The 18193-nt window shown below is 43.2% G+C and overlaps 1 protein-coding gene across 6 annotated transcripts in view; it reads right to left on the bottom strand.

Moving 5' to 3' along the window:
• Positions 1–18193, bottom strand: part of LOC137352405 (novel protein similar to elongation factor RNA polymerase II (ell)) — a 102757-nt gene that overhangs the window by 45957 nt on the left and 38607 nt on the right. For all 6 annotated transcript variants that reach the window (XM_068017765.1, XM_068017762.1, XM_068017761.1 and 3 more), the window contains 2 exons: positions 3702–3865; positions 2142–2395 (listed from right to left, as the gene is read on the bottom strand). In XM_068017765.1, coding sequence (XP_067873866.1) covers positions 2142–2395; positions 3702–3865 — 418 coding nt within the window. The remainder of the gene's footprint in view (positions 1–2141; positions 2396–3701; positions 3866–18193) is intronic.

The raw sequence follows: 18193 nt of genomic DNA, 5'->3' as shown, positions 1-18193 counted from the left end.
TCCATCCCACAAAATAGCACAGGCTGGAATGCATCGGGAAATTGAGAATTACATTCAAATTTGTGACAATCTTATCAAAAAACACTCAGTAATGGCACATTTAGTGACAAACAGAATATTGTGTTCCACTAAATAATTATATAAAATGATTTGGCAATACACTAACATACATTACACAAAGTTGTGCAATGTGCCATAGTCCTCCACTTAGAATTATTTGCTGTGTTACAGAAGGAGCATAGCTGAACCATTCCCCAGAGAGAGGGGGAAACACAGGACTGCAAAGTACCTCCAATCATTCCTGCAAAACGCTCAGCAGCAGCTTAAAAGTGGCACAGCGCAAGACCAGGGAACATGGAGTTAACTGAGGTAAAAAGGTGAATGGTTCAAGAGAATGGAAAGACAGAAAAGGAGCAAGTATTTTCTTCATATCAAGACTAATAAAGACCATTTCACTGGACCTTGTTGAAATAGACACAGTAGCTGTACAATGTATTATACTTCAAAATCAGATCTGCCATAGGAGTTGCTGGCACATTACTAAACACCAAAAGGAGGTATCCTTCTCCCTACTTCCACAATCCTGCAAAGCAATCTCGTGATTATCCCCAGCGTACCGTAAATTTATAGTAAAGTAAATGGAAGCTACACTCAGATGATCGTAACTTCAGTAACTTTTTAAAAAAGTACTGAAATTTTTGTTTTCCAAACCTGTGATTTCAGAAAAAGGGAGCACGTAGTTACACATAAAATAAAGAGATTTTGTATGAAACTACTGAAATTGGTCTTAAAATTTGGTACAGAATTCTGTACCTTACTAGATGTGCAATATTTAACACTCACAGTAAAGGCAAATTAAAAAAAATTAAATTACAATTCATAATGAGCAATGTGAGCAACTGGTTCTTAACTAGTCTGAATTTAGGCACTACACAAGCGCATTATTCATTTCATTGAACATCTTGAATTACAATGGCTTCCAATTTCAATCTGGTCAGCCATGGCTCAGTTGTAGCACTCTTGCCTCAGAGTTAGAAGATCATGGCTTCAAACACTGTAAGAGATGCTGGCCAGGATTTAACCCTGGGCGGACTGGAGCCGGCCACCAACTGAAAAGTTGGTGGCGAACCCGCTTCTGCCTCGCCTGGGGATCCGACCCCTACTTAGTGGGTCGCCGGGCTTCAATTGGTGTGAGGCAGGACTTCCACCTGCTTGAGGTAGGAAGTCCCGCCGAAAAAAGCTGCCGGCCAATCAGAGGGCCAGCAGCTAACTGGCCCAGCAGTGCCAGCGGGAGTGGTGGCAACTGCTGGGACTACAGCCCAGCTCCAAAAAGATGATGTCGGGGAGCCCGGAACAAAGGTAAGTTTTGGTTGCCTCGCTGGGGGTAATCGGTTGGACCCCGGCGAGGCAAGGTGGTCGATTGGGGGGACGGGGCCGTGTTGGGGCAGCGGGGACGGCCCTCCATTGGGCACAGGGTGCCTGATCACAAGGCCCCCCCGCCCCCCCATAAAGGCTGTCAGAGAGCCCTCTACGTTTGTCAGGCGGCTTCTCTCAGGTCTAGGACTGCTGCTTGCCAAGCATAAAATCCGCATGGAGGCGGGCTAAGGCCCTTAAGTGGAGGTTAACTGGCCACTAAAGGGCCTTGATTGTCCTGGAGCGGGCGGGCAGGCCATTTCTCATCACCGCCACCCTGCAAAAAGTGGCGATGGAGGCGGAGCAGGTCAGGAAGGGCCGCCGGAGCCACCCGCTCCATTTTACGCCATCGCCCCGCTCTTTGGAGTGGGGCGTAAAATTCAGCCCGCTGTCTTTTCAACAAGGCATTAAAGCGAAGCACAGTCTGCTCTCTCAGGCGGACGTTAAAGACATCATGGGGGCAGTATTTGAAGAAAAGCAGGGGATACTGTTGGTTTTCTGGCAAATATTTATCTCTTTATCAATATCCCTAAAGCACATCATCTTGCTATCTATCTCAATGCTGTTTTGTGGGACATTGCTCTTTGCAGATGAGCCACAGCATTTCCCTATATTAAAACAGTGACTACACTTCAAAAAGTATTTCATTGGCAATAAAGCATTTTGGAACATCCTGTGGTCAGGCTAAGCACTGTACAAATTCAAGTTCTTTCTTTGTTCTTTCTCACCTGGTCCAATACAAACGACAGTTCAGCTTTGTCCTTTGGGTTTGCTTTCTCTCTCTCCAACCATAGGATAAACTCAGGCTTTTTATATGGCTTCAAAGCCAAAAGGTGGATGACACGATCTTTAAGAGGCTTTTGGGTAACTGTACTGGCACAGTTTTTCTTCACCCCAAAGCATGGATTCATAGAGGGAGAGTGTTTTCTATGCGGATTGCCATCAGCAACTTTCTTTCGTAATAGGACTGGTTTGCGCACACCTAGGAGACGAAACTGGATTTTAAATGGTGGTAAGTATGGTGGGTAACCAAAAAAATGTTAATAAACAAGGCCTTCTTTACATAAAGGGGGAGATAACAAGGTTGTGATGAATCAGTAGACTACTGAATGGACTTATGTACCAAGAATAGCTACAAAATAAGATTTAAATCAAGGTACCAGTTAAGGTATGGCTTGTTTCGGTGATACAATCTCTTGTAAACTACACATTTACTTAAAAGTTTTTGTTTAAAATGTAATGTACAGTTTAATTTACATTTTATATCTTAAATGTTTTTCAAAATATTCCAATTTGAACACAGTACTACAGCAATTTTCTCAGTCATATATTCTTACAATTGCTCAAATTCTCTCCTCTTCAGTTATTTCTCTGGAAAAATAGATGTTAATTAAAAAGAGAATAGATGCATGCATTTTCTTGTGCTAAATTTGTGCATCAACACAGTACTTTTAATCAAAATTATCTACTATAAATTATGGGTTTAAACATTAGATACTTTGGAAACATGTCATGTACTATACAGTTTATGAGAAAATTAAATCCAGCAGCTAAACTCTCAGAAAAACTATAATTATGTCACAGATGCTGCCAGACCTGCTGAGTATTTCATGCACTTCTTGTTTTTATTTCAGATTTTTAGCATCTGCAGTATTTTGCTTTTACTATAATTATGTCTGTTGCTTGAATTTGTTTAGCAACTGTTCAGTAAATTAACAGAGGCCACTTCAGAAAGCATGCAGCATTTGCCGTGCAATAGAAAGTGGAACAATTACTTAATCTAAATACAACTTACATAACAAAATTATGATAATTAAGAGGACATTTTGCCACAGCTCTCACAAATCTAGTTACCTGACTGAAGCTGCATAAGCACTACTCAATGTGCAGGTTGAGTAAATAAAATGCAATCAGTCCTTGCTATTCTGAATTTTTTAGTGACTTATTAACTTGAAAATATATTGACCATATTTAAGTGCAACTTCATACATTTCTAAATGTACTGCAAGTTTAAATAAATGAGGAAACATGTATTATTAGTTACATTAGAGATATTATTTTTGGAACAAAGGTGTTACAGCTGCACTCTTATGACCATGCACAATTTAGCTTTCAACCAACCTGCCACGTTTGAGATTTAGCAACAAACCACAGGCAACACAAGGTATATTTCTGCAGGAAACATATTCTTAGACTTGCCATCGGACAGAGCTTGGTTACAAGTACTTTCTGTTCAATCAAGAATTAAATGTGTACAGATCATCATTTCATTAGTGTGGTATTTATACCTTGATGTGACACCCCTGGTTTAATTTCTATAGTTGTTCGACTCCATGACTCCTTCTCTACTTGCGACACTCGTTCTCGAGTCATCTGGTAGGAGTCATCGGTGGCACAAACAGTGATTTTATCCTGAATACTTCCCAGGCAGTCAAGTTGGTTTCTTTCAAAACTGGAATAAATAAGCAAAATAAAACCAACACTTAGCAACATATCCTTCAACAATAATCAATGACCCTATCCAAAATATATTGTTCTGTTAAACTTTTAATAAAATAATTCTATATTATGCCACTTTCAAATAATAATTTGGATATATACACACACACATGCACACAAAGGAAACAACACTAGCAGAAAATAGAATGATCTCAAAGTGATGTAATTGTACTGATCTAATATTAGGTTACCTATCTTTTAATATGGTCTTTCACACTCTCTGAAGTTCACTCTGTAAATCTCACATACAAATAATGTATTCACTACATTCAATGGTAGGGACATTGACCCTGAAACATATTCTTATCCATCTACCAAACAGTGGGCCTACCATTTCCTGCTGATCATCAACCCTTCAAATCAAAAGATGAATGCATAAAATAACTTCTTTGTGAGCAAAACAACAAAACAAATTCAAAAACCTCCACCAGATTGCTGAGAAGTATACATACGTCCATTAAGGTGGGACCTGGGGGGGACATGAGATTTTCATACTTTCCTCATGAATTTGGATATAGCCTCCACCACTTAAAGTGCCCATGTTTAAAACCAGGCAGTCACATGTATCAGCCAAAATGTGATAAGCAGTAGTTATTTGCATTCGTGTCAACTTCAAAATTGCCAGTTATAGCAGCTTAAGTGCACCGTTTATTTCAGGCAGATGCAGCTATGCTTACTCACCTGGGATATTGCATGAGTCAAGAACACATGAAAAACTCATTTAAAAAATATATATTTATATGTATCAAAAATAAAATATGAACAATAACCCCAGCAGCTGAAATTTAGTGCTTTAGTTAAGTGTTTGGGTTGTTTCAATGGTTGTTGAAGGAGTTAAGATTTGTGTATTTTTCCCTCCTCTTTGGATCTTGGTGGAATGGTCTATCTGCTAATGGCTGTTTCTGAATGATGGGTTCTGCTCCTTGCTCCTCCAGTCTCTTGATGACTGCAGCCAAGGAAAGGTTGGCACTGCGGTCTTTGGTCAGGTCTAGGATATGACAGTACAGAGGTTCGTTCAGGTAGCATGTCAGGGAACTAGAGACACTGACAAGCAATGCCAACATTCATATTGGCACAAACACATCCACTGTAAGTGGTGGGGATTTATGCAAATAGTAGTCACTTACTTAATGCCACTCATACACAAGTTAAAGAAGTCCCTTCATGAAACACAATTTAGGTTTAAACCAATACATGGACGATCCTTTACCTAAGCACTCATGGTCTCTATTCTTGGAGGCAGGAATTGATCACTAAAATTAGTAACTAAAGAGGGAGCTGCAATCCAAATCTGTCCAACAAATTTGCCCTCTTTAGAAAAAGACTCAAGTATTACAGTACATATGAATAATTTTTCCCTCCGTGCCATATATGGCTGAGCCATCAGGCTTGAAATTCACATGTGGTGTGATGGCATCCTGAACCCTTGTTGAATTTAAAACACTCTGCCTGTATCACAAATCCATCTGACATAAAAGCCTAGAGTCTGAAACTATGGACTGGATTTTAAATTACATTACCTGCCGGGTGTTTGGTGAGGGTGGTGGTGGGTAGGGTTGGTAGAGCACAGGGAACCCAGATGTTTGGGGATAAGTCCCCCTGCCCTATACAGCCCCAACAAGCAACAGCTTTTTACCTGCTCAGTAGACCTCATACCTGCACATCCTCAAGAAAATAACATGTGAACTTGGGAAACACCTATTAAAGGGAGGTTACAGCTCTCCCTCAACACCTCTTCCACCCATTCTTCAGATATGTGGCAATGGAAAAACCCATGACTGCACCTGCAGAGAGATGCTTCATGTACATCCCCAGGACTGTCTGTTGGTGCTCCATAAAACTCTCCATATTCAGTTTAACCTAGTACACAAACAGGCTGCTGCCCTTAGGAAGTTGCAGTTCTACCAGACTTCTGTCAAGTTAGAAACAATTCTTAAGCCTCAAGTATTCAATGCCCTCCTGGCCAACCTTCCAGCTCCATAAACTTCAGCTCATCTAAAACTCTGCCACCCGTATTCTAATGCAAGTCCTGCTCACCCATTAACCCCATTCTCACTGGTCTATATTGACTCATGTTCATCCAATACCTTCCTTTCTCTAACCTCCACCAGCCCTACAACCTGCCACCGCACCCCCAGAACTCTTAATCCCCACGACTCCGGATTCTTGTGCATCTCCTCCCTACAACCCACTATTGACAGCCATGCATTCAACTTTCAAGGTGCCTCATAGAATCATAGAATGGTTACAGCACAGACGGAGGCCATTCAGTCCCTCGTCTCCATGCTGGCTCTCTGCAAGAGCAACTCACCTAGTCCCACTCCCCTGCCTTTTCCCCATAGACCTGCAAATATTTTCTCTTCAGATAATTATCCAATTCTCTTTTGAAGGCCTTGATTGAATCTGCCTCCATCACACTCTCAGGTAGTGCATTCCGGATCCTAACCACACACTGCGTAAAAAAGTTTCTCCTCATGCCACCATGGCTTCTATTGCCAATTACCTCAAATCGGTGTCCTCTGGTTCTGGATCCGTCTGTCAATGGTAACAGTGTCTCCATATCTACTATGTCCAGATCCCTCTTGATTTTGGACACTTCTATCAAATCTCCTCTTAATCTTCTCTTCTCCAAGGAGATCAGCCCCATCTTTTCCAACCTATCCACTATATTGCTCTGGAATTCCCTCCTAAACCCCCACTACCTTTACATCTCCAAGACCTTCCTTAAAACTCAGTTCTTTGACCAAGCTTGTGGTCATCCCCTAATATTTTCTTCTTTGGCTTGTCATCCATTTTTGTCTAGATTATGCCTCTGTGAAAAGCTCTGGGATGTTTTCCTTTGTAAAGTGTTGCTGTTACTGAACTTTTTCAAAAAATATATAGGCCGGAATTTTACCGTTGTCTGTGGTTCCGGGGCGGATGCACCTGATGCGGATGAGGGCACCGATCCCGCTCCATGTCTCCTGGCCACCACATCATGCGTGGGGCAGCGAATTAGCAGCCCCGCAGCATATCTGTGAAATGAAAGGGCGCGCGTGGGCGGGATGATAATCAGCATTGAGGGCGGGGCCACATCCAGGAATGGCTGATGTAAGCCCTTGAAAAAGGTCTACTGCAATGAAATTGAACAGTTAGTTCTTACTTGGCTTGACATTAAGACATCAGTGGCATTAGGTCTGGTGGATTAAAAGGCTCCACACCTGCAAGGAGAGAAGGACTGGGAGAGTACAGGGCGGCACAGTGGCGCAGTGGTTAGCACCGTAGCCTCACAGCTCCAGCGACCCGGGTTCAATTCTGGGTGCTGCCTGTGTGGAGTTTGCAAGTTCTCCCTGTGTCTGCGTGGGTTTCCTCCGGGTGCTCCGGTTTCCTCCCACAGCCAAAAGACTTGCAGGCTGATAGGTAAATTGGCCATTATAAATTGCCCCTAGTATAGGTAGGTGGTAGGGGAATATAGGGACGGGTGGGGATGTGGTAGGAATATGGGATTAGTGTAGGATTAGTATGGATGGGTGGTTGGTGGTCGGCACAGACTCGGTGGGCCGAAGGGCCTGTTTCAGTGCTGTATCTCTAAAAAAAAAGTACAAGAAGTGATGGAGTGCAGAAGCATTCGCTCAGCCCCCGATTTTCAGATGATTCATTGCAGGTCCTCCTTCAGGTGGCTGAGGAGAGGCAGGAGGTCCTGTTCAATCCAGATAGTAGAAGGTGACCCTCTCAAGTGAAGTAGAGGACCTGGCTGGAGGTCGCGAAGGAGGTCAGCAGCCGTGGCATTGTAAGGCAGACATGGATCCAGTGCCGCAAGTGCCTCAATGACCTGCTTCGCACTGCCCGGGTAAGGGGCATTCCTCATTCGTCTAATCGGTAATGTGTCAAGGGAGGGTATATGTGCACTCATGATGCAATGAGGAAGCCCTGTATGATCATTGCTTGGCTGCTGCCTTGCACTGGGACACAAGATGGGCAAGTCTGAGATGAACGATGATGCGGAGGTGTTCAAGTTGTGCTCAGCACTGGCACAGCAGTTAAATGCAACATCAACCCCTTTGGGTGATTGCGTGATATGCCAACTAATATGTTTAAACTAAGTATTTTTGTTTAATTAGGAAAAGAGGGCACACAATGCCTGAGAGAGGTCCCGTACAGGTGGTGGCATGGCCAGTCAGACATTCCTGAGTAGAATGGAAGAAGATGCTTTGACGATAGCAGGGGAGGAAGGAGACGTTGCAGATGGCGAGGCCGGTGGACCTGGCCATGAGACTGAGTGATCCAGAATGTGGTGTAAGAGTATATGTGGGGTGGGTGGGGGAGCGGTGGTGGGCCAATGGTGTGGTGATTGTCAAATGCACTGAATTTTGCCCTCAAATGTTACATCACACAGATGTGACCGTAATGGAGTCAAAAACATGTGCGTAAGTCTGGATTGCTGATCAAACTGATCAATATGATTTTCTCAACAGGTGAAACACAGCATGGGCCAGTAAGTGTCTCCATCCACCTCTGCAGTGGAGGAGGGCACCTCAGAGGGTGCACCCTCACATCCTCTCGACGCACCAAGTACCAGCGCTGTTACTTACACATCGGTAGGGATTAGCGTGTCCGGGGAGTCGAATTCACATACAGGTGTGAGCACAGCACAGTTGCCGGGCCAGCCACCAGAGGCAGAATCGGCCGATGCATCACACACTCGGAGGAGAGTGGGATGCCAGGTCAGTGCAGAGCCACAAGCTGATGACGTGTCTGAGAACATCCATTCGTCGGGAGATGTTGCAGGTGCAGAATGCGGTGCATGGAAATCTAGCGGAGTTGCCCGAGACGCTGCACGCTATGACTCATACTCTGACCTCAGAGCGAGTGTGGCCTCTTTGGATCAGAGCACCAGAGAGCAGAATCGGATGCGCTGGCGACAAGTCGAGGCCGCTCATCCCTCTGATGTCATCATTGAGGACCAGCCGAGCCACACGAGGGCACAGGGGCAGCAGATCGCATATGGGAGCTCCTCTCATGCATCCTGCAGCTCCTTGCTCCCTCTGCCAGGGACATGTGAACTGCGAAATCCCAGGGTGTTAGAGGGTGCTCATGATATTTATCAAGAGAACCCCAAGATGCTGCAGCCTCACGGCCGCGAGCAAGCAGAGGACGTCCGCCAAAGTCATCACAAGCAGGGCGGCAACCAGATCAGCCACCTGCCTCTGGTGAGTCTGGTGGCGAGGGATCATCCACCCGAATGAGCACTCGCAAATGATATAAGATATCACTTTAACATCACTACTGGTTCACTGAGTGTCTTGTAAGTTATTATTTGATTTGTTTAAGAAAAAATTGTAATAAATTTGATGTTTTGACTATCTGACATGCCATTCCTGAAGTCACATACAACATCGTTATTCAACACAAGTAATTTTAAATGTGAGGTCACACACTTGGGTTGCGTTCCTCATGTGACGATGCAATCCTTCACATTATCTCTCCCCCTGAAGGTGAGTGAATTTGCCCTCTCAGATCCTCATAATGACTCATCTCCTACGGCAATATCAATTTTGTGAAAATTTATATCCTCTGAATGGAAACGCCTGCCTATTACAGATTCCATGGTCTCTCTAGCACTTAGAGACAAATTACATTCAGCTTCCTTTCCCTGATCATCATGTGACTGATGCCCAGCTTCCTCATCAGAAACCTCATCAACATTAATGACACATCGCACTGACATTGATCATCCTCCAGGGCCTCTCCATTTTCAATCACCAGGTTATGCAAAGCACAGCAGACGACAATGATTCTTGAAACCCTTGCTGCTGCGTACTGCAGTGCTCCACCAGAGCGGTCATGACACCTAAATCTCATCTTTAGCAGGCCTATAGTTTGTTCGATTGTCACTCTGGTGGCCACATGTCGTTCATTGTATCGTTCCTCCACATTACCCCTTGGGTTCCTCACTGGTGTCATGAGCCATGTCTTCAGAGGATAACCCCTGTCACCAAGTATCCATCCCTCCATTCTGTCAGAAGGACTGAAAAGTTCAGGCACCTGGGAGTTTCGGAGAATGAAACATCAAGACAACTCCCAGGGTAACGTGCACACACCTGCATGATTCTCTTCCGATGATCACAGACGAGCTGAACGTTCATTGAATGGAATCCCTTGCGGTTCATGAATGCCCCCAACTGGCCTGCTGGTGCTCTCAGGGCCACATGAGTACAGTCTATCATGCCCTGTACCATTGGGAAGCCAGATGTAGTGCTGAAGCCTCTGGCTCTCTCAGCCTGACTAGTGTTGTCCGTCTTGAATGTGATGAAATGGTTAGCATGTTGGAACAATGCATCAGTCACAACCTTTATGCAGTGGTGCGCTGCTGCTTGTGAGACTCCGCACAAGTCTACCACTGAGGCTTGGAAGGAGCCACACGCTTAGAAGTTAAGAGCTATTGTAACCTTTAGAGCGACTGGCATTGGATGGCAACATCCACTGCCAGCATCTCACAAAGAGATGTGACAGTCTCCCGTGACAGCTACAGTCTTCTTCTGCACTGGTTTTCTGACAGCTGCGGTCCGTATGCCCTTCCTGCTGGGTAGGCACATCTCCTGACATATGTTCTCTCCTGTGTGACTCTGCCACCTGCTCTCCCTCCAACATTACAAGGATGCACTGGGGTAGCTTGTTGCACGTTCCCCTGCCCATTTGTCCTTCTGTCCCTCATTGAGGCACAGTCTTCCTCATCTGATGATCCACCTCCAGAGTGAACAATTCCCATTGTTGTACAGCAGACCGGGTGCTTTGACCACAGGTATTAGCTTCCAGCTGTTAGGACTGGCTCAGGAAAGCCCCTTCCTTTCACCCAATAACTCAGAATAGATGGGTCCCTATCAGCAGTGCATAACATTCAGATGAACCCTTCTGCACAAGCTGCAATAACACCCCTTGTTAGGACACACAAATAACAGCTGAATTAATGAAGAGCAAAAATAAAAATTGTACAGACAACTCCCTCATGAATCAATGCCTGCCGCCCTTCTGAACCTGCCGGGTTCCTGAGACGCCCCATGACCCAATTTACGGCCGTAAAATCAGACTGCACGCATAAAATTGCTGTCAACTGCTTTTTCAAGTACCTTAATGAGCTTTCAGTTGCTTGCAGTCGGGCGGTGAGCGCAGACTCGATCTCACCCGACTTCCTACGCTGGTTAAATGGCGTCTGCGCGTAATGACGCTGGGGACCTGGCCCAAAGTTAATGAATTTTTCATTTGTATGTTGAGTTTGAATAAAAGAATAGATCATCTACCATGTAGGATCCCCTTCAATTTATTGAAGGCTGCATCCTGTATACACTGCTGGAGTTAAGACAGGCCTGGGTCACATACTGAGGTAATCCAGTGGTGGTCAATGCCTCCAGTGACATTTTTGACATTGGTATGGACACAAACTCACAAAGTAACCCAATCCTGCACTGAATAAATGTCTCAGCCATATGCTGGAGAAGTTAATTTGTTCTGACCTATAAACAAACAAAATCCTGAAAAAGGTACATCCAAATGCCCAGTCACAGACAGATCTACCACTGGTTGTTCATCTACAGTTGGTAAGTCTAATTTTCCACTCCATTTGTTACAGTCATAACGACATAGAAGGAGGCCATTTAGCCCATCGAGTGCATGCCGGCTCTCTGAAGAGCAATCCTGTCAGCACCAATCCCCTGATTTTATCCCCTCAGCCCTGCAAGTCTAAACTACTGTTTTCCAATTTGCAGGAGTTATTCCATGCAGCAGCTATACAAATATTGTTAATAGAATCTAATTCAATGCCTTAGAACATTGTCAAATGGACTTAAAAACTTTCATGGGACACCCTCCCACCTCCTGAGAGATATGGTCTTGTGCCAGAGAGCTGATAGCAATCTACTGTCCATTTTACAACCTTTGCTTAGAAGCTGGCTTCACTTGGCTCCAGGGACAAAATGGTTTGGCACATCCTGCGATCAGACACAAAGTCTATTTGACTGTACATTGTAGAAGTGACATTCTTGCTCTGATTTGTGAGCAGATGGATAAAATGAAGGAATTACAATTTCTTGATTTAAATGGAAATGAAAAATTACTTTTGGAAGGAAACCCAAGTGTGTCCAACTAACACGACCGGAATGCTAAATAAGTAAGTTCAATGATGAGCGAATAAACTGAGACCAAAGCCACCAATAGTGATACCCTGCAAAAATGAAATCTGAGCCAGTGTATGTCAAGAGGTCCAAAAGGAAGGCAACAGAAGCTGTCTTTATACAAGATTCAGATGCACTTTATAAACCTCCTTGACCTCAATCGCGCCGTTCAGCGAACAGGAATTCTCCACTTGCTGTGCTCTAAATGTTTAATGTTGGAAGAGAGCTCTAACCATGTGTGTATCCAGACAGATAGAAGCTCACTCCTAAACAGGACAACTAGAGGTCCAGCCAGCTAAGAACTAAGCAATGTAATCAGGGCCCTGCTCCCTGTAACCTGACCAACAGCTCCACAGTGGCCACACACTAAAAGACTTGCAACCCTTTCGGTTTCATTTTTAACGTGAGCTCAGAGGGAGAGCTGGCTGGAAGACTTTCCACACACTCTCAAACGCTGAAGGTGCTTAGTTAGCTGATAATTGCAATATCACCAATGCAAATTTGTTTTCAACACAAAGGATTGTGGAATTCTGGAACTCTGTTCCCCAAAAGGCTATGGATTCTGGGGTCACTTGGAGCTTTCAAGACTGAGATTGATAGATTTATGTTTGGTAAGGCTATAAAGAGATATGGAGTTTAAGGAGAGTAAATGGAGTTGAGGTGCTGATCAGCCCTAATGCAATTGAATGGGCTCAAGGGCCAACAATTCTACAGATTCTGGAAGGGTTCCTGCAGACTGGAAAGTAGTAAATGTAACCGCACTACTTAAGGGAGCGAGAGAGAAAACAGAGAACTACAGATCTGTTAGTTTGATGTCAGTAGTAGGGAAAATGTTAGAATCCATCATAAAGGATGAGATAACTCATCCAGGGATGAGGAATTTCAGTTGTGAAGATAGATTGGAGAAGTTAGGACTGTTTTCCTTGGAGAAGTGAAAGCTGAGAGGTGATTTGATAGAGGTATTCAAAAACATGAGGGGTCAGGACAGAGTAGATAGAAAGAAACTGTTCCCACTCATGAAAGTTAACAAGCTAGCAGGGTACCAGTTGGAACAAGTATGCAACAACTGATGCAGGTGGAAATTTAAAGCACAGCATTCAGTGCTGTAAGAATACTAGTCAATACCTGAGTGAAGACAACTGCTGACAAATGAGATTAAAAATAATAAAATCTTCTTTAAAAACCTACATAATATATGAAAATCTTTGGAGTGTTGATTCTCTTTTCATCTTCAGATGACCTAGTGATTGACAGGACCGTGTGGTTTCCATCGAGTTTAAAAAGAGCAAAGATTTGTTGAAAGCAGCAATGCTTGATCACAATCCTCTCACTAAGGCAACAATAAAAATGGCCAAAATAATAACTTAATTCCTACAATAACAATGCTCAAAATAAAAATCAGAAAACAAGACTCCAAAAGAGCTTTACATAACTTAAGAACTAGGAGCAAAAGTAGGCAATTCAGCCCCTCGAGCCTGCTCTGCCATTCAATACGATCATGGCTGATCTCATCTCAGCCTCAACTCCACTTTCCTGCCCGTTCTCCATAACCCTTCAACCCATTACTAATTAAAAATCTGTCGATCTCCTCCTTAAGTTTACTCAATGTCCCAGCATCCACCACACTCTGGGGTAGTGAATTCCACAGATTCATGACCCTTTGAGAGAAGTAATTTCTCCTCATCTCAGTTTTATATCTGCTACCCCTTATCCTAAAACTATGACCTCTCGTTCTAGATTGTCCCACCAGAGGAAACATCCTCTCTATGTCTACTTTGTCAATCCCCTTAATCATCTTATACACCTTAATTAGGTCTCCTCTCATTCTTCTAAACTCTAGAGAGTAAAGGCCTAAACTGTTCAATCTCTCTTCATAAGACAAATCCCTCATCTCTGGAATCAACCTAGTGAACCTCCTCTGAACTGCCTCCAATGCGACTACATCCTTCCTCAAGTAAGGGGACCAAAACTGTACGCAATACTCCAGGTGCGGACTCACTAATGCCTTGTACAGTTGCTGCAACACTTCCCTACTTTTATACTCTATTCCTTTAGCAATAAATGCCAAAATTCCATTTGCCTTCCTTATTACCTGCTGTACCTGCACTTCTTTTCTCAGCTCACTGCAACTCTAGCTAATATGCTGATTTTAATTTCTGAAATGTTTCTGTTTGAGTCCAGTTTCTGCCCTCATTAAACAGTAACTCCAAATCCCACATCCGAATACATTTCATAGGGGCAAAGACACTCCAGAAGTCTTCAAAAATTGAAGTTAAGGACTCAGCTGCAGTCACAGAGAGGAAAACCATACATTTTAAAGCCAAATACCAGGTGCTGCCTAGGGGTGAGGTGGGTGGTCAGCACACATTTATATCTTGTAATATCTTTTTCTCCCCTCAGAGCTACCATGTGTGTCAGAGTGGGGGCAGCTCCATGGCACAGAGCTTAGAAGAACAGTGTTGTTGAGTATGAGGGTGCCCTGCTAGGTTGTTGGGTTCCAAAGCAGTTTCATGGCATAGGGAGAATCCACCCTAACCACAGGATATTCAATGCAGTACAATAAGCAGCAGTAGTTCTGGAGCTAGGTGCCCAGCCCCCAGCAGGCAGTGTTCCAGTGTGAAGGGTGGAATCCACATCAACATTACCATGGCAGGTTTCTTATGCGCAGGTATACTGTCGCCTTTGTTCGCCAATCATTGCCGCTCCAAGAACCTGTTGGGTGGGTACGCAATGGGGAGGGGGAGGGGGTAGGAAAAAGAAACTTGTTGATTGAAGGGGAGGAAAATGTAGATACTTTACATTACTTAGAACTATTAGTCAGCAAAAGGACAGGGTACAAAATTAGGTACAGGACTAAGTTAAAGTGTAGGAGTCATAGATTTAAGAGTAGGTTTCAGCTACACTGTCAACCAAGCAAGTAGCAAGTTGGGGCTCAAAGCAAGGCAGCAAGATTCAAACAGGCAGCTTCTGGGATTATTGTTCATGATATAAAATAAAGGATGCAATTCTAAAGGGGTGCAGGAGCTGAGGGACCGGACTGTATATGTGGATAAATCATTGATGGTGGGAGGACAAGTTGAGAGACCAGTTAATAAAGCATACAGCATCCTAGATTTTATCAATAGGGGCATAGAGTACAAAAACAAGGAAGTTATGTTAAACTTATATAAAATACAGGTTCAGCCTCAAGTGGACTATTGCGTCCAGTTCTGGGCACCACACTTTAGAAATGCTGCGCTAGAGAGGGTGCAGAAAAGATTCAGGAGAATGGTAGGAGGGATGAGGAACTTCAGTCACCCTTTATTTTATCTCTCCATGTTCTTTCTACCAAAATGAATCACTTCACACTTCTCGGCATTAAATTTCATCTGCCACCTGTCAGCCCATTCCACCAACTTGTCTATGTCCTTTTGAAGTTCTACACTACCCTTCTCACAGTTCACAATACTTCCAAGTTTTGCATCATCCGCAAATTTGGAAACTGTGCCCTGTACACCAAGGTCCAGGTCATTAATATATATCAGAAAGTGCAGGGGACTTAACACTGACCCCTGGGGAACTTCACTATAAATCTCTCTCCAGTCTAAAAAGCAACCATTAACCACTACTCTCTGTTTTCTGTCACTCAGCCAATTTCATATCCATGTTATTTCTGTCACTTTTATTCCATGAGCTCTAACTTTGCTCACATGTCTGTTGTGTGGCACTGTATCAAATGCCTTTTGGAAGTCCATGTACACCACATCAACAGCATTACCCTCATCAACCCTCTCTGTTTCCTCATCAAAAATCTCAAGCAAGTTAAACACGGCTTTCCTTTCACAAATTTATGCTGGCTTTCTTTAATTAACCCGCATTTATCCAAATAATTATTAACTTTGTCCTGAGTTAACGTTTCTAGAAGCTTCCCCACTACCAAGGTAAAACTGACTGGCCTGTAGTTGCTGGGCTTATCATTACACCCTATTTTGAACAAGGGTGTTACATTTGCAATTCTCCAGTCATCTGGCACCACCCCTGAATCTAAGGAAGATTGGAAAATTATGGCCAGTGTCTCCGCAATTTCCACTCTCACTTCCCTCAGTATCCTTGGATGTATCTCATCCGGTTCTGGCGCCTTAACAACTTTACGCACATACAGCTTATCCAATACCTCTTCTTTATCAATTTTAAACCCTTCAAGTGTCTGAACTAGCTCCTCTTTCACCATGACCTGCACAGCATCTTCTTCCTTGGTAAAGACAGATGCAAAGTATTCATTTCATACCTCAGCCACACCCATACCTCCATGCATAAATCCCCTTTTTGGTCCCTAATTGGCCCCACTCCTCCTTTTACCACTCTTACACTATTTATATGCCTATAGAAGACTTTTCGATTCCCTTTTATGTGAGCTGCCAGTCTCTTCCCATACTCTCTCTTTGTTTCTCTTATTTGCTTTTTCAATTTCCCTCTGAACATTCTATATTCATCCTGTTTCTCGGTTGTATTATCCACCTGACATGTCACGAGCACACGTTTCTCTTCTTCATCTTAATCTCTATCTCCTTTGTCATCCAGGGAGCTCTGGATTAACTTGCCCTACCTTTCCTCTTCATGGGAATATACCTTGACTGTGCCCAAACTATCTCTTCTTTAAAGGCAGTTCAGTTACAGTTTTGCCTGCCGACCAAGAACACGTCTTCAATTGTTAAGATACAATTGCATTTGCTTAAATTAAAATAAGCAAAAAATGTCAATGGTAAGTGAACAGAAACAATGAACTACAACAAATATCAAACTCAAAAACCCTTAAGTTACACCGTGGAATATTAGCAAAGATGTTAATCCAATTATTTTTAAGGTTAACATCTTCATTAACACTTGAAACAAATACGTTAAAAGTTCATACATTCAAATCTCATTGTAATTTTAAAACCAAAGAATATTAACAAAAAATATTCAAAAAGACTGTGAAGGTAATGCTATGGAGAGCAGAATGCTATTCTTGGCTGGGAAATAACAAGCTGCTGCGCCTAACACATGACCAGAGGGGGAATAGTTCGCCACTTGATTTCCTCAGAATGTTTTCCAGACCTGGTTCAACTCTAACAGTGAATAAGGAAGATTGTATACTTACACAAAATAGCTTTTATACTGAGCTAAATTTAGTATACCATTAACACAAAAGTGGCAGATCCGGTAGCAAATTATTAAAGACATAGGACGCTTTCACTGGGCTCATGGTTACAAAAACATAGAATGAGCTGAGTTAATTCGTAGCATTCCCGCCTCAGAGTCAGAAGGTCATGGTTTCAAAGACTTGAGCACATCAGTGCAGCACTGAGGACACGTTATATTATTAGGGGTGCCATCTCTTGGATGAGACATTAAACTGAGGCCTGTCTGCCTCTCCAAGTGGGTGTGGAAGTTCCCAGAGCATTATCTGAAGAGGAGCAAAGTTTATTCTTCAATCAATACCAAACAGATTTAACTGGTCATTTATCTTATTATGGGACCTTGCTGTACACAAATTAGGTACTATCTTTGCCAAGAAAACAATAGTAACTTCACTTCCTAAGTAATTCATTGGCTGTGAAGCACTTTAGGACATTTGAAGGATGTGAAAGGTGCCTTATAAATGCAAGCTCTTCAGTCCATATGGTGACAGACAATTGCTTTGGAGAAAAAGAACAGTAACACAATTTAATGAGATACAACTGTAATACATACAAATAGTATACAATTCAAAATGGTTCCTGATATAATATTTATATTTAGCTCAACTATCCCCCCATCTCAAAAAGAAACTCTCAACAGAAGCCACAGTGGCAATTACATTATGTATCCCACTAAAACACCACTAAAGCTGCACCTCCTAACAATAGTTAGCTCAACTGTAAGAATCAACCAATGAAATATTTAATATTTAATTGTGGCATTTGGAACTTTGCACTTTCTAAATACCCATCCAAAAAGGGCGGCACAGTGGCGCAGTGGTTAGTACCGCCGCCTCACAGCTCCAGCTACCCGGGTTCAATACTGGGTACTGCCTGTGTGGAGTTTGCAAGTTCTCCCTGTGTCTGCATGGGTTTCCTCCGGGTGCTCCGGTTTCCTCCCACATGCCAAAGACTTGCAGGTTGATAAGTAAATTG

Source organism: Heterodontus francisci, chromosome 38 (assembly GCF_036365525.1).
Source record: "Heterodontus francisci isolate sHetFra1 chromosome 38, sHetFra1.hap1, whole genome shotgun sequence".
Lineage (NCBI taxonomy): Eukaryota > Metazoa > Chordata > Chondrichthyes > Heterodontiformes > Heterodontidae > Heterodontus > Heterodontus francisci.
The sequence above is the reverse complement of the archived record's forward strand: the minus strand, read 5'-3'. Positions and strand labels throughout refer to the sequence as shown.